The following is a 12840-nucleotide window of genomic DNA, read 5'->3' on the forward strand; positions in this document are numbered from 1 at the left end:
TCGGAGCGAGCAAGGGATTTCGTTGGGACGTACCAAGCCGGTTTTGTGGCGGGGAAATCGACGACGGACCAAATCTTTTTGCTACGCCAAATCCTCCAAAAATGTTGCGAGTACCAGATCCCGACGCATCACCTATTCATCGATTTCAAAGCCGCGTACGACTCGGTCGATCGCGAAGAGCTATGGAAGATCATGCACGAGAACGGCTTTCCCGGGAAGCTGATCAGGATGGTGAAATCAACGATGGACGGGGCACGGTGCAGCGTGAAAATTTCGGGTGCTATGTCCGACCCGATCGAATCGCGCAAAGGACTGCGACAAGGCAAGACAAGACAAGACGGTATCTCCGGCCTCTGTTTCAACATTGGGCTTGAAGGTGTTATGAGGCGGGTGGGCTTCAACATGCGGGGCACGATTATCAACCGATCCAGCCAGTTCATCTGCTATGCCGACGACATGGACATTTTCGGCAGAACGTTCGAGGAGGTGGCCAGGAGGTACACCGAATTGAAGCGGGAAGCGGATAAGGTTGGATTGAAGGTGAATGTTGCGAAGACGAAGTATCTACTGGCAGGAGGAACCGAGTCCTTTAGGGCTCGCATAGAACCGAGCGTGACGATCGACGGGGACGAGTTCGAGGTTGTGGAGGAGTTTGTGTACCTCGGATCGTTGGTTAATCGGACAACAACAGCAGCAGAGAAATTCGAAGGCACATCATCACCGGTAGTCGTGCCTACTATGGACTCCACAAGACCCTACGGTCTGGTCATCTTTCCCGGCGTACAAAGTGTACCATGTACGAAACGCTGATAAGACCCGTCGTTCTCTACGGGCACGAGACGTGGACGATGCTCGAGGAGGACCTGCAAGCGCTTGAAGTTTTCGAACGGCGAGTGCTTCGGACAATCTTTGGCGGCGTGCGTGAGAACACTGTATGGAGGAGAAGGATGAACAACGAGCTGGCGCAACTCTACGGCAAGCCAAGTATTTGGAAGGTCGCCAAGGCTGGCCGAATCAGGTGGGCCGGACACGTCGCAAGAATGCCGGACGCGCTTGATGCGCGCCAACCGAACCGGACAATCAATCCGGTGAAGTTGGTGTTCAATTCGGAGCCGGTTGGAACGCGGCGGAGGGTGGCGCAACGTGCAAGGTGGTTGAACCAAGTGGAGGAAGATCTGGAAAGTGTGGGAGTTCCGCAGCCGAATTGGAGAGTAGCAGCCCAGGACCGAGTTCAGTGGCAGCGCATCTGGAGACAGCTCATGGCCCGGAGGTTGTACGAGCAGTAAAAGTAAAAGTAAAGTAAGTATAAACATTTAAAAATATTTGCAACGGCCTTATTTAAAAAGTAAATAATTAATGCTAAGGCTCTAATCTGCCAATACTTGAAAAATCTGATTTTATCATTTTTTAGCCAAAATCACTCATAGTAATGTAGGATCATTTTGTTTTTGTTTCTACAGTTCATTCCTTTTTCCCCTAAAAGTAATCGTGTCGCAAAAGAAAAAATAAAACAAGTTTACTAGTTTTAATACATAAATTTGTTTCTTTATTATTTTTTACAATAAATAGAATGTGCACAATACTATATTTTCCTCGTTTGACGATCTGTAGTAGCAAAATGTACGCGCCAAAGACAGCTGACTTTATCTGCACCATTTTCATGTATTTTTAAAGATTCATTTTTTATCATTCAAGCCCAAAAAAAGCCTAGCCAAAATATCATTCCCATCGAGCATTTAGTTGAACTAAATCACGTCTTTCATTTCGCTTATCACCTCAGTTTTTTCTTCTTCATTTAGATATCACATTCCATCGTGCCATAAAACTGCCTTATTTTAGTAACCTCTTCTGAAGATTCCTGCCCGTCAGCTGTCTTGCACTGTTTAGTGGGCATTATGTTTTCTGTTTGAACATTGACACTGTCTTTACCGTTTGCGGTTATCTGATGCTGGTGCTGTCCTTGATTGACATAGTTACTGTTCTGATTCTCATCTTTGGCAGTGATGATAGATACTAGTGGTTCACATCCGTTTGAGCTCACGACGGCGTGTTCCGCGGATGGTAGTCCCACAGGGGGTGGGTCATCATCTCCAGGAGGCCTGTCTTGCACCACAATAACGGCAGCTCTTACTATAAGATATTTATTGTCCGGTTGGTGAACGGTTATCGGTTCAACCGAAACAATCCCGTTCAACCGTTGACTAGTCTTACTGGTACTACTGCTAATAACACTACAACTACCATTGAGATGCTTAAACCTATGGAAACCGTAACCGTTTGGCAATGAAGCAGCTGTCGTTGTGGATTCGTCCAGTTCTTCGATTTTTTCTGCATTGAGAGGGATGACCTCCGAGGGTGTGCAAATTGATCCACCGTTACTGATCAGCGCCGCGTCTCGTGCTTCGTCGTGGCCAGATTTGATAGAGATCGTACTGTTGTGGCGTTGATGAAGCAACCTCTTCCGGCTGTTGTTGCTCTCCATGGTTCTCCCACTGACACTGCTTTCGTCCCGCGTAAGTCTTCTCTGGCTGGAGCTGTTAAGCGAACTGCTCAGATTTGTTGATGCCGTGTGAAACGTTCCCTTGCGAACCGTCGAGGACATACTGCCCAAGCGGATCATCTTGCCACAGCCGAGCAGCTGTAGGAAACCGTTCCGAAACTTGGACGACATCAGGTTGTAGAGGATGGGATTGATCGCAGAGTTCATGTACAGCATGATTCTACAAAAGTACAGGATAATGTAGAACCGCTCGAACCCGATGGACACGATGTTCTCGCTTGGGACGATTATTATCCACAGGGTTAGAGCACGGAACGGGAGTAGACAGAAGAAGAAGCTGACAACGACCGCACCCAGCATAAACATAACCTGCTTTCGGTACTTGAGCACGTTGCTCCGGTTTCCGCTGGCGTTGGACATGATGATGCTAGGGTTGTCCATCAGGTTTTTAGCTATTACAGAGTACAGCACCACCAGGATGAACAACGGGAAAATAAAGAAAACCACGATGCTACCAACAAAGAAGGCCGCATGCCAGAAGTTTTCCACTGGAGTCAGGCAGGAGGCAACCATGTTTCCGTTTACGTACTCCACGTATTCGTACGTTGAGATCATTAGGATTGGGCTGTGGAGTAGAAAGAATCGAATTACTCAACTGATTCTTCTCAAGATTTAATTTTGAAAAAAAAATTCTTTATTTTTTTAAATAAATGTTTCTAACAATCTTGTCACATATAATACCGAAAATAGATTTGCTATTTTGAAATACTGAAAATGAGTTTTATTAATAACGGTGCAAACTTCTTCTTCGTTATCGTTAATTGCATGATATTATCTACATTCTACTAGTTCTAATTAAAGAGTAATTTCTACAAACTACTAACCTGCCGCAAGCTTTCGTCATCACATCGTTAAACAGCAAGTTAATTTTGCTTTTTTCAAAAAAACACAATTTCCTAGTGAAGAGAAGAGTGCAGTGCTGTAAAGAGCTAGGTAGATGAGTATCTACAGTGGGTGCGGCATTCATAAGAAGGAAAACGGAAACATGTTTAGTTAAATAGGGTGAAAAACTCTTTAGTGGAAATGTACGCATGATTGCAAATTTTAAACGTGACCAGCAAATATCGCGCGACATTCACTGCTTGAAATGTTTATGTATGCAACGCAACTTACCATTTATGCGATGTCGCGCAACCTACCTGTTACATGCGATGGTGTTGTACGCGACGGAAGGCATCATTTTGGCGCACTTTACATCAGTTGGTGGATGGAATCAAAGGCCTTAATATAATATATTTGTTTTTTATAATTTATAATTCGAATTGTAGGATTTTAAGATTTGTTCATATTTTCAATTGTAAAAGATGTTAAAAAATCCAAAAAACGTCCAAATAATCCATGAAATCGGATTGCTGTCCTCTAAAAAATCCCGCACAAATTGTTTCTCCGTTGAGGTAGGGTATGGATATGAGTTGAGCATGAGATAGTGGCACATCAGGGCGACAAGATATTTTTAATATGAAAAAATGCCTACATGTACGTAACCCTTTGTAGGCCTATGTACGAAGTAATAATAGTAATTCTAATAGAAAATTTAACACACTTGAGACAAGCTAGTTTTCAACAAAATGATTTGAATTTGGCGTAAGAGTCCCTATGGGCATGTCCTACAAGGGGCACTGCACCAGAACTTGATCCGAGAACTTTTGAAAATCCGTTCCCACCCTGGTACATGTTAATGAGGCAATTGTTAAATCTAAACCAAACGGTAATGCGAGGAAATTCTCGTATGTTTGGCAGGTTAAGCATAGCTCCATCCAATTTGCTGATTTTTGCTATTTAAACAACGTATTTAGTGAAAATGTAGATATAAACTTGCTTGCTCACTTTTAATTGAGCTATTTATTACTCGATTTCAGTTGAAAACGCTTCTTATGAGTCAAAGTGCTAATATGGCAACATAAGAGGCACGCTGGAGTCCCCGATTTCCAGGTAGTAGAATAAGACATGTTGGTTAGAAAAAATGAAGAATAAACGTAGTTTGATATTTGATTGCTTAAAACTCAGTTTTACTAAGTGTGTATAAATTTGCTTTTTACAGTTGTACAGTTGAAAAAGTAAAAGTGGCTGATTTAGGTAATATTTGATAAATATGTAAAAAGCTTCTCTTGTCACCCTAGTGTCACATCCAGCACATCGCAAACTAACCATCGCTGCTGATGATGAATACTTGGCCTAGTCATTGTCGACAGACCGTATCATGCGTTCCATCTGTCCTCCGCCAATCTCTTTACATAAAATTTTCTATTAGGGTAGTTCGTCCTACTTTGAACCAACGCAATTTATTATTGCAAATACATGTTTAAAGTATTTTTTAAAGTTGTTTGGCTATGAAATATATTTTGACAATCAGTTTGTTTTTAAAAATCTAATATTTTTGAAAAAAACGATCGAATCTGTTAACCGGATCCGACTACAAAAAGATTAGTAATCATTCCTACCAAAGATAATCCACAAACAGCGATATTCAGCAGAGCACAACTCGTAGTATCGTGAATGTGAGGGAATGATTGTGGGTGATAAAATAGTGATTTACAACTTTCCCACATCGTGGATCTGCGTATGTCGTTGTACGGCTGTTGAGGTTATAGTATTACACACGCTGCTGGTTTTGTTGGTAGACGATGAAGATTTGTGCCGACCAATGACTTTACTACGATTGGCGGTAATTTATTGGTAATGGCCGTGTTTATGCAAATCTATATACAAAAGAGCCGGTCTCTGGGATTGTCGTGTGACGTTTTGTACTAAGATTTATTTGGAAATAAGACTACCGATCATGTCGTTCATAGTTAAAAAAAAATGAAATCAAGAGGTTGTAAAAAATACTAGTTTGTAAAATATTGATTGTGTTGACACTTTTGGATTAACACGTGCCTTTGCCTTACTTATCATTGTCTGGCATGAAAAGTTTATACAACGAGACACGAAATATTTATTGTTTCGTTAACGTTCGTTGCTCCTTGTTTGCAGTAGTATTTGTCGTGTATTGGCAGGGAACAGTGTTTTGTTAGTCGAGTATAATCTTTAAAAATGGAATTGGTTTTTTTTTAAATAAAAGTATAAAAAAAGTTTGATATCATAAATTTAAAAAACATTAATTTGTTAATAATGATAAATTTTAAATTCATGTGATCAGACAGAAAAAATGTAACAAACAAATGTACTAATCCCAGCCAGAACATAAAACCAACAAAACAGTCAAGTATGTGATGTTGGCATTAATAGCCATGTGAGAGGATCAACATTTCTCGGCGACAGCTTCGCGTGTGCAAAAACAGTGACAATTCACCACCCGAAAATAAGTTATTACGCGTGTGTGCTCCCGTTGGCGTCGTTGATTGCGCTATCTTGAATTAACCCACCCAACGTGGTGTGTGAAAAGGGTTGACGCTAATTCTGCCCATGCTTACGTTATAACAACATGAATTAGGCACATCCTCGCAGAGGGGCTAACATGGGTTCTTCCTTCTTAAGGCGAGAGCTCATCAAATCTGACAATGTCAACTTTTTTTTTTCTGAGTGGGTGTAATTAGCATGTCACGGCCCTAATAGGATTACTAGTATGAGAAAAATGTTTGAAAAGGTTTTTCATTTGAAGAGGTTTAAGTTTCGTTAGAATTCCACAGCTTTTATGAACGAATTATTTCATTCAGACAAAAGAGTATTTTGTGCAAAAATTGCTGGTTGCAGATAACTCACGTGAATGGAATGCTATCAAACTTTTTTTTTCTTATCTTGGTAATAATTTAAATAATTTTGTCAAAAACGTACCGTTACATAGAAAAAAGTATATTTTGCCTTTCTTACAAAAGAAAGGATTATGGTTTGCTTTTGGAAAAACGCTTTTCTCAGAAATCTAAAAAAATCGTACACGGCGAGGAATAGTCCCAGGAAAAAATCCTATTACTAAATTGAAGGTTTAGATGCGCTCTTTCGATTGAATTTTGGCCCGAAACCCGGACTCAAAGTTTGATTTTTGAGAGCTCTTTTTCTCAAATACTTGAGCGATGTCTGTATCCGCTTTTAAAAATTAGTGTCTTCCATCATTGGAAAACCGCTCGTAAAACTCACAATTTTTATATTTCAGATTTGTAGCCGTGGGGTCGGAGACGAACATTTTATTTTTCGATTCACAATTTTCGACCAGTAAATGTACTGTACTGTAAATGTGGTCAAAGCCATTTTTTAGAGGTATTTTTTGAACTATTTTACAGATAACACCATCAAATTAAAAGAATTCTGTTTCAAACAAAAAGCCATTCCAAATCATGCGCCATAAACTGCTTGGGCCCAAAATTTGAAGCTTTTCCAAAATGTATTTCCAGAGATATCGCGATATTAGTGTTTTACATCTTATTTTTACCATATTTTTTCCTATTAAATTTTTGGTTTTATACAGAATCATATACTGGACATCAAATTCGAAGTCCCGGCTCGCTCTCGCTCGAAAGTCGTCAAGTCGAAGCATAAACGCCAGCACATTTACGCTTGCGCGTTTTACGCGATCGACAAAGTGCAATATCGATACATATGTTTTTAAGTTAATCATAGACTAACATTAAAGACTGAGTACCCTTTATTTTTTCTAATAATGTCAATCCAATATGTTTTTCTTAATTAAATATAATTATCTTGCGACCCATAATGTACCTCTGAAATTAAAAAAAATGGCATTCGAGGTTTAGCCTAAAAAGATTCGAAGCTTTAGGTCAAATTCTCACTGGGTGGTATCATTATGTTTCTGAAAAATTAATTGCACCAATATATTTGTCGGAGTTTCATCATTTTGTAAGAAAGGCTCTATTTCACCTCTGGTGATATTAAATCGGGTTTTTTATAATAATACTTAGAAAATCTTAAAATTTATTAGTTTAAATATTCACAGATTATGCTTTCTTGTCACTGTTTGCAGTTAATTTTCTGGGAATATCCCGCAAACATTTTCATGAATTTTGTGGGCTCGCAATGCGACTCCTTCAATTATTACCATCTAAAATAGTCTGATGGGGGTGCCTAGTAATTCACATGAATTTCCGTCTATTTAGCATGTTAGCATTTTTTTGTTGTAAATTTACATTTTAAGTTTGTTTTGCTTAACTTTAAATATTTATTTATTTCAAATAAACAGAAATAACTTTTACAAAAATATGCGTGTATTAATTTTTGTTTGGTTCAATATGATTTGAACCTATCTCATGAATGTTGGCCATTGTTTAATTGATTCGTTTATATTTTTAAAATTATAAGTAATACATTAATGCATAATTTGATTGTATCATAATATTATATTTATTTCAACAAATCATACTTAACATAATAAATTAATGGACTCTTACATTTTTTAAAGCTAGCTGGTAATTGGTAACGTTCACATAAAGTGGATAATAGTTTACTACTCGAACTACACCGAATTAACAATCAGATTTGCGTTGGATTTTGCGTTGTTACAATAAAATATTTGTGATAAGCTCTAAATTTGATGTGTACTCTTAAAATTAATAATACTTTCGAGTTCGTTTTCCTTGACTTTGTCTAGCATGGCGAACAGTAGAATAGTTGTCTTTTTATCATCCAACCAACAACCGCAAGACCAGTAGTTAAACGTGTATTTGGCCTGGGAGGAATGCTCGATCTCCACATTTTTTATTAGGATCGATAAAGTTAAATGGCTACTTCAGCTGAGGGAGTAGTTTTTCTTTACTACCACAATCCTGTCACACAAAAGATTATGCACACACACACAAGTGAGTACACAAGAGGATGTTGAATTAGATTAATTCCACCCTTTGCAAGGAAAGGAAACAGGAAGCATTGAGCAGCAAGGAGCGGAAACGGTGGACTGACTTTGAAGAACTTGTGGTGGAATACAACAAAAAACAGCTAGTCATAGAACAGAGAAATTCAATTATTTCTTCACAGCTGGATGTTAAGTGCCTCAACGCGTTTCGTCTCGCCGCCGTTCGATTGTGGGGGCCGCCACAAAGAGAGAGCTTTTCACTGATTTGATGGTACAGTGTAGATTCAATTATCTCGACACTTTCAATTACTTCATGTTTTATGTCAAATTTTCAATTTAAGAATTTATTTAGGCATACATTAAGACAAGGTATAACATCATCATAACATGGTTCTGAATAAATAGCTAAAAAAATCCGAATGACTAAGATTCCGAATCGAATCTGCCCTGTTACCATCAGTAAATGAACGATTTCCACCAACTGTCTGAGGAGAGTGGCTTGGGCTCAGATCAGCTCAGCTCAACTTTGACATTGGTCTTTTGTGGGTGGCGGGTGACGGACTTTGCGCGCCCTGATGATGATAATAAGTAGAATACACATACAAACACTGCACGCCGGCTTTTGCAGAGAAGTGGGGGGATGTTAAAGAGAAATCTCTTTTCCTCTGGATAAGAAAGGGATGCTGTGCCAATCGATAATCGGGTTTGGTGATGATGGTGTTATGGAATGCTTAGTGAGATTACGTGATGCTGATTGACTGTGATTTGTTTGATAGGAGCTAGATTGAATATTATGGAGCGTGGGAGCAATCGCAGTGACAGCCGTGTCAAGATTTGATTGGAAAATAATCTTGACAAAAAAAATGGTGGTAATAATTGAAAAACAGTTACCGTAAACTGGGGTCAATCGGGACACATGGGGCGAATTGGGACAGAAGTTTTAACCATGTTGGAGCACAATATTTTGATTTTTCTGGTTGGTTTCGGTTAGAACAGACTCAGACAGACTGAAGTCCCGATTCGCCCCAGATTACGGTATCATACTTTTGATCGAAAGGATTGTTTTTAACACTTTTCTCAGTTAGGTTCTTACCTTACCGCTTTTTCGATGCTTTTGTGCTCTCTCATGCTAATTAGATAGGAACCCCAGCAAGCTTAGTACAAGAGAGCACAGAAGCGTCGATATTTGGAAAAGTTTACAGATTTTTCGAGGGATTATTACACATTTTTAGGACTCAAAACTGTCAACATTCATCGATCAAATATAACCATAATTTTTTTTACCGTGTGCCTTACAAACAAACGACAAATTTTTTTTCAGGTAATTATTTCATTTGATTATGAATGCTCATTTTGATTAATGTATCTAAGACTACAATGAAATAGCTTTTTCTTTATCAACAAATTGTGACTCAGTAGTTGGAAGCCGCCCTTGATCGACACAGCAAATATTTAAAATTGTTAATTATTGTTATGCAAGTTATAACTTTACAATGCTGTTTTAATTGTATCATTCAATGGTACTTAGTAAAAATTATAAATCAGATCCATTGAGTCTTAAACAATCCACCAGTGATAATTGAATTCGTCTGTTCACCATAATTAAAACACTTTTCAAACATCTCATACATCGTTCGAGCTACCCTCTCCAGTCACAACGGTCATCAACGCCAGGTTCGGATGCTGCTTCCGCCGACCCAACAAACTTTCATCCAACGACATTTGCTTTGCGGTCAGAACCATCATTGCTGGCCGCCGGTTGAGTTTCAATTTCCAGGGATTAAGCAGATTATTGCCACTACTACTACTGCTGCCGGTATTCCCATCCGGTGGTCGTAGTTCGGTGGACCCGTGGCTCCTTTCGACGGCCGTCTCCATGAAGGTCACGTTAAAGGGACGCTTGACCGCACTTTCGACTGATTTGTTGTTATTGATCCCTGTCGGGACGATGGCTGTCGTCGTCGTTGTCGGGGTCGGTGATGTGGTTTCCGTCGTCAGCAGGGGGGTGGAATACTGCCGGAGTAGGTTCATCCGATAGAATCGGCTTAGCTGGAAGGGTTCCTCGTCGTCACTGTTGGTGGCCGATGGGGTGGGTTTGGGAGATGTATCCGATGCTGCCAGTAGGAGCCCATTCGGTTGGACCCTTTGTGGTTGGTCCTGTTGCTGCTGCTGGAAGCGTAAATCGTCCAGCGATAATGTGTATTTCTCACTGCTCTTCCGGATCGATGAGTTCGTGAGAAACGAAGAGTTTGTGGTGGTCGTGAACGTGGCTGACCGGCCCCGTACCTTGCCACCCCGTCGACCGGAGCGGGTCCAGATGCGTGTGCAGCGGCACAGCCGCAGGAAGCCCTTCCGGAACTTGGACGACATCAGGTTGTACAGGATAGGGTTCACGGCCGAGTTGAGGTAGAACATTATACGGCTAAAATACAATAGATTGTAGTACTTTTCTACGGCTAGCTTTTGGAATGTTTCTTCGGACACGATGATGATCCACAGCATCAGCATCCGAAACGGGAGCAAACAGGTGAAGAAAGCCAGCACGACGGCGCCCAACATGAGGACCACCTGCTTCCGAGCCTTGTAGCTAAGTTCCGGCTTGCTAAGTCGGATCTTCATCCGCGAGTTGTTGCTCGCAATCAGGTTCTTGGCAATTATGGCGTACAACACAATCAGGATGATCAGTGGCAACAAGAAGAAGAGCGAAATGGTCATCAGGAAAAACGTGATTGTCCACACGTTGGACGCCTTGGTCAGACAGACGGCGGCCCGGCTCCCATCCGGGTACTCCTCGAAGCTGTACTCCGCAAACAATAGGATGGGACTGTTTTGGTACGTTTGTGTGTTTGTGTGGGTGCACGTGTGTGTGTGATGGTGTAAAGGTGTTCATGTCGTGGCGATTTCGAAGCAGGAAAGTTGTTGGAAGATACAGAAAGAGAGAGGAAAAGCTTGTCAGAATATTTAGAGGATGCAATTATTTCATTCAGAAAACCACGATCTTCCGATGAATGATGAGCGGGAAACGTAAAATTTTCAGATTTTCACTTCATTACCCCAAAACAATAACTTATCAGCGAGCCGATGGTGAAATTACACGCAACGTTGTCACATTAATTGCACCATAAAGATAAATCATTCACCACTCTGTCCGTCGGTCGCGTCCCATAGTTGTTGCATTCCGTGTGGTCACACCAGTTCACAGTGGTCCAGATCGCAAAATTAAGTGGAAAATGGATTTTTCGAAAAATGGTTAAGTTTTGGAGCTTTGGTGTCTTCAGAAGAGTTGTTGCATATGGAAAGGGGCAACTTTTGGTTTGGTTGAAAATTAGGGTGGTTCACGATTAGGGTGATTTTGGAAATCTAACTTTACAGGAATATTTTTGGGATTTTTTTTGTCTTCTAGAAAGTTGTTGGGCTTGCCATTTCAAGCAACTTTGTCGAAGACACCAAAATTTTATCTCGTAATCTACGCCTTCTATGACCAAATTTATAGAAAGCATCTGAGCAAACCTTCAAAAATCAGTTTTTTGAACGTGGCAATTCAGGGTTAAGTTTTAGAGAAAAGTGATGTTCTGAGCACTTTTAGAGCTCTAAAAAACGAACATTTTTATTTGTTGACATGCCAATTTGGACTTAAGGGTCAAAAGTTACAGCCATTTTAAGGTAAAAAAGATGCAAATTTAAAACTTAAATATCTCAAAATGGCGCAAGCCAAATTTTAAGCACTAGGTTGCATTTGAAAGAGGAGATCTAGCACTACAAACGCTGAAAAAATCTCAGAGGTGTTTTTCTTTAAACTCGAGATATCTTCATTTGAAAAAGTCTAATTTTCAAGGGAAAATCATATGGGACCACCCTAACGAAATTCGAAAAATGTCCAAATATATGTTTTTCCATGTAATTTTGCCCGCTGAATCCGAATCTGCCCTCAGAATTGAGCCAAAGTATCGAAAAACCGAGTTTTGGTCATTTTTTGGGTTTCCATGTAAAATTATCATTTATGACCAAATTATGACCAAAACTCGGTTTTTCGATACTTTGGCTCAATTCTGAGGGCAGATTCGGATTCAGCGGGCAAAATTACATGGAAAAAAATATATTTGGACATTTTTCGAATTTCGTTAGGGTGGTCCCATATGATTTTCCCTTGAAAATTAGACTTTTTCAAATGAAGATATCTCGAGTTTAAAGAAAAACACCTCTGAGATTTTTTCAGCGTTTGTAGTGCTAGATCTCCTCTTTCAAATGCAACCTAGTGCTTAAAATTTGGCTTGCGCCATTTTGAGATATTTAAGTTTTAAATTTGCATCTTTTTTACCTTAAAATGGCTGTAACTTTTGACCCTTAAGTCCAAATTGGCATGTCAACAAATAAAAATGTTCGTTTTTTAGAGCTCTAAAAGTGCTCAGAACATCACTTTTCTCTAAAACTTAACCCTGAATTGCCACGTTCAAAAAACTGATTTTTGAAGGTTTGCTCAGATGCTTTCTATAAATTTGGTCATAGAAGGCGTAGATTACGAGATAAAATTTTGGTGTCT

At 39.9% G+C, this 12840-nt stretch overlaps 2 protein-coding genes across 2 annotated transcripts; both read right to left on the reverse strand.

Moving 5' to 3' along the window:
• Window positions 1–1556: 1556 nt before the first annotated feature.
• Window positions 1557–3740, reverse strand: LOC128093797 (neuromedin-K receptor-like). Its single transcript, XM_052711574.1, has 2 exons — window positions 3707–3740; window positions 1557–3150 (listed from the first exon to the last, which is right to left on the reverse strand). The coding sequence occupies exons 1-2, from the start codon at window positions 3738–3740 to the stop codon at window positions 1796–1798; spliced, it is 1389 nt and encodes a 462-aa protein (XP_052567534.1). The 3' UTR covers window positions 1557–1795.
• Window positions 3741–7826: 4086 nt separating this feature from the next.
• On the reverse strand, window positions 7827–11186 carry LOC128093798 (G-protein coupled receptor 39-like; the record flags this gene model as incomplete). The annotated part of the gene is made up of 1 exon (XM_052711575.1): window positions 7827–11186. A coding segment is annotated over one exon (1263 nt), but the record flags the coding sequence as incomplete, so codon positions are not given.
• Window positions 11187–12840: the final 1654 nt, after the last annotated feature.

Source organism: Culex pipiens, unplaced genomic scaffold (genome assembly GCF_016801865.2).
Source record: "Culex pipiens pallens isolate TS unplaced genomic scaffold, TS_CPP_V2 Cpp_Un0148, whole genome shotgun sequence".
Classification (NCBI taxonomy): domain Eukaryota; kingdom Metazoa; phylum Arthropoda; class Insecta; order Diptera; family Culicidae; genus Culex; species Culex pipiens.

Bases quoted from the DNA above. Each gene is read 5' to 3' on its own strand.
- LOC128093797 (XM_052711574.1), bottom strand. From the start codon at position 3,740: ATGATGCCTTCCGTCGCGTACAACACCATCGCAT. The intron at 3,151-3,706 runs GTAACAGGTAGG...GAATCAGTTGAG, and splicing joins CGCGTACAACACCATCGCAT to TAATTCGATTCTTTCTACTC.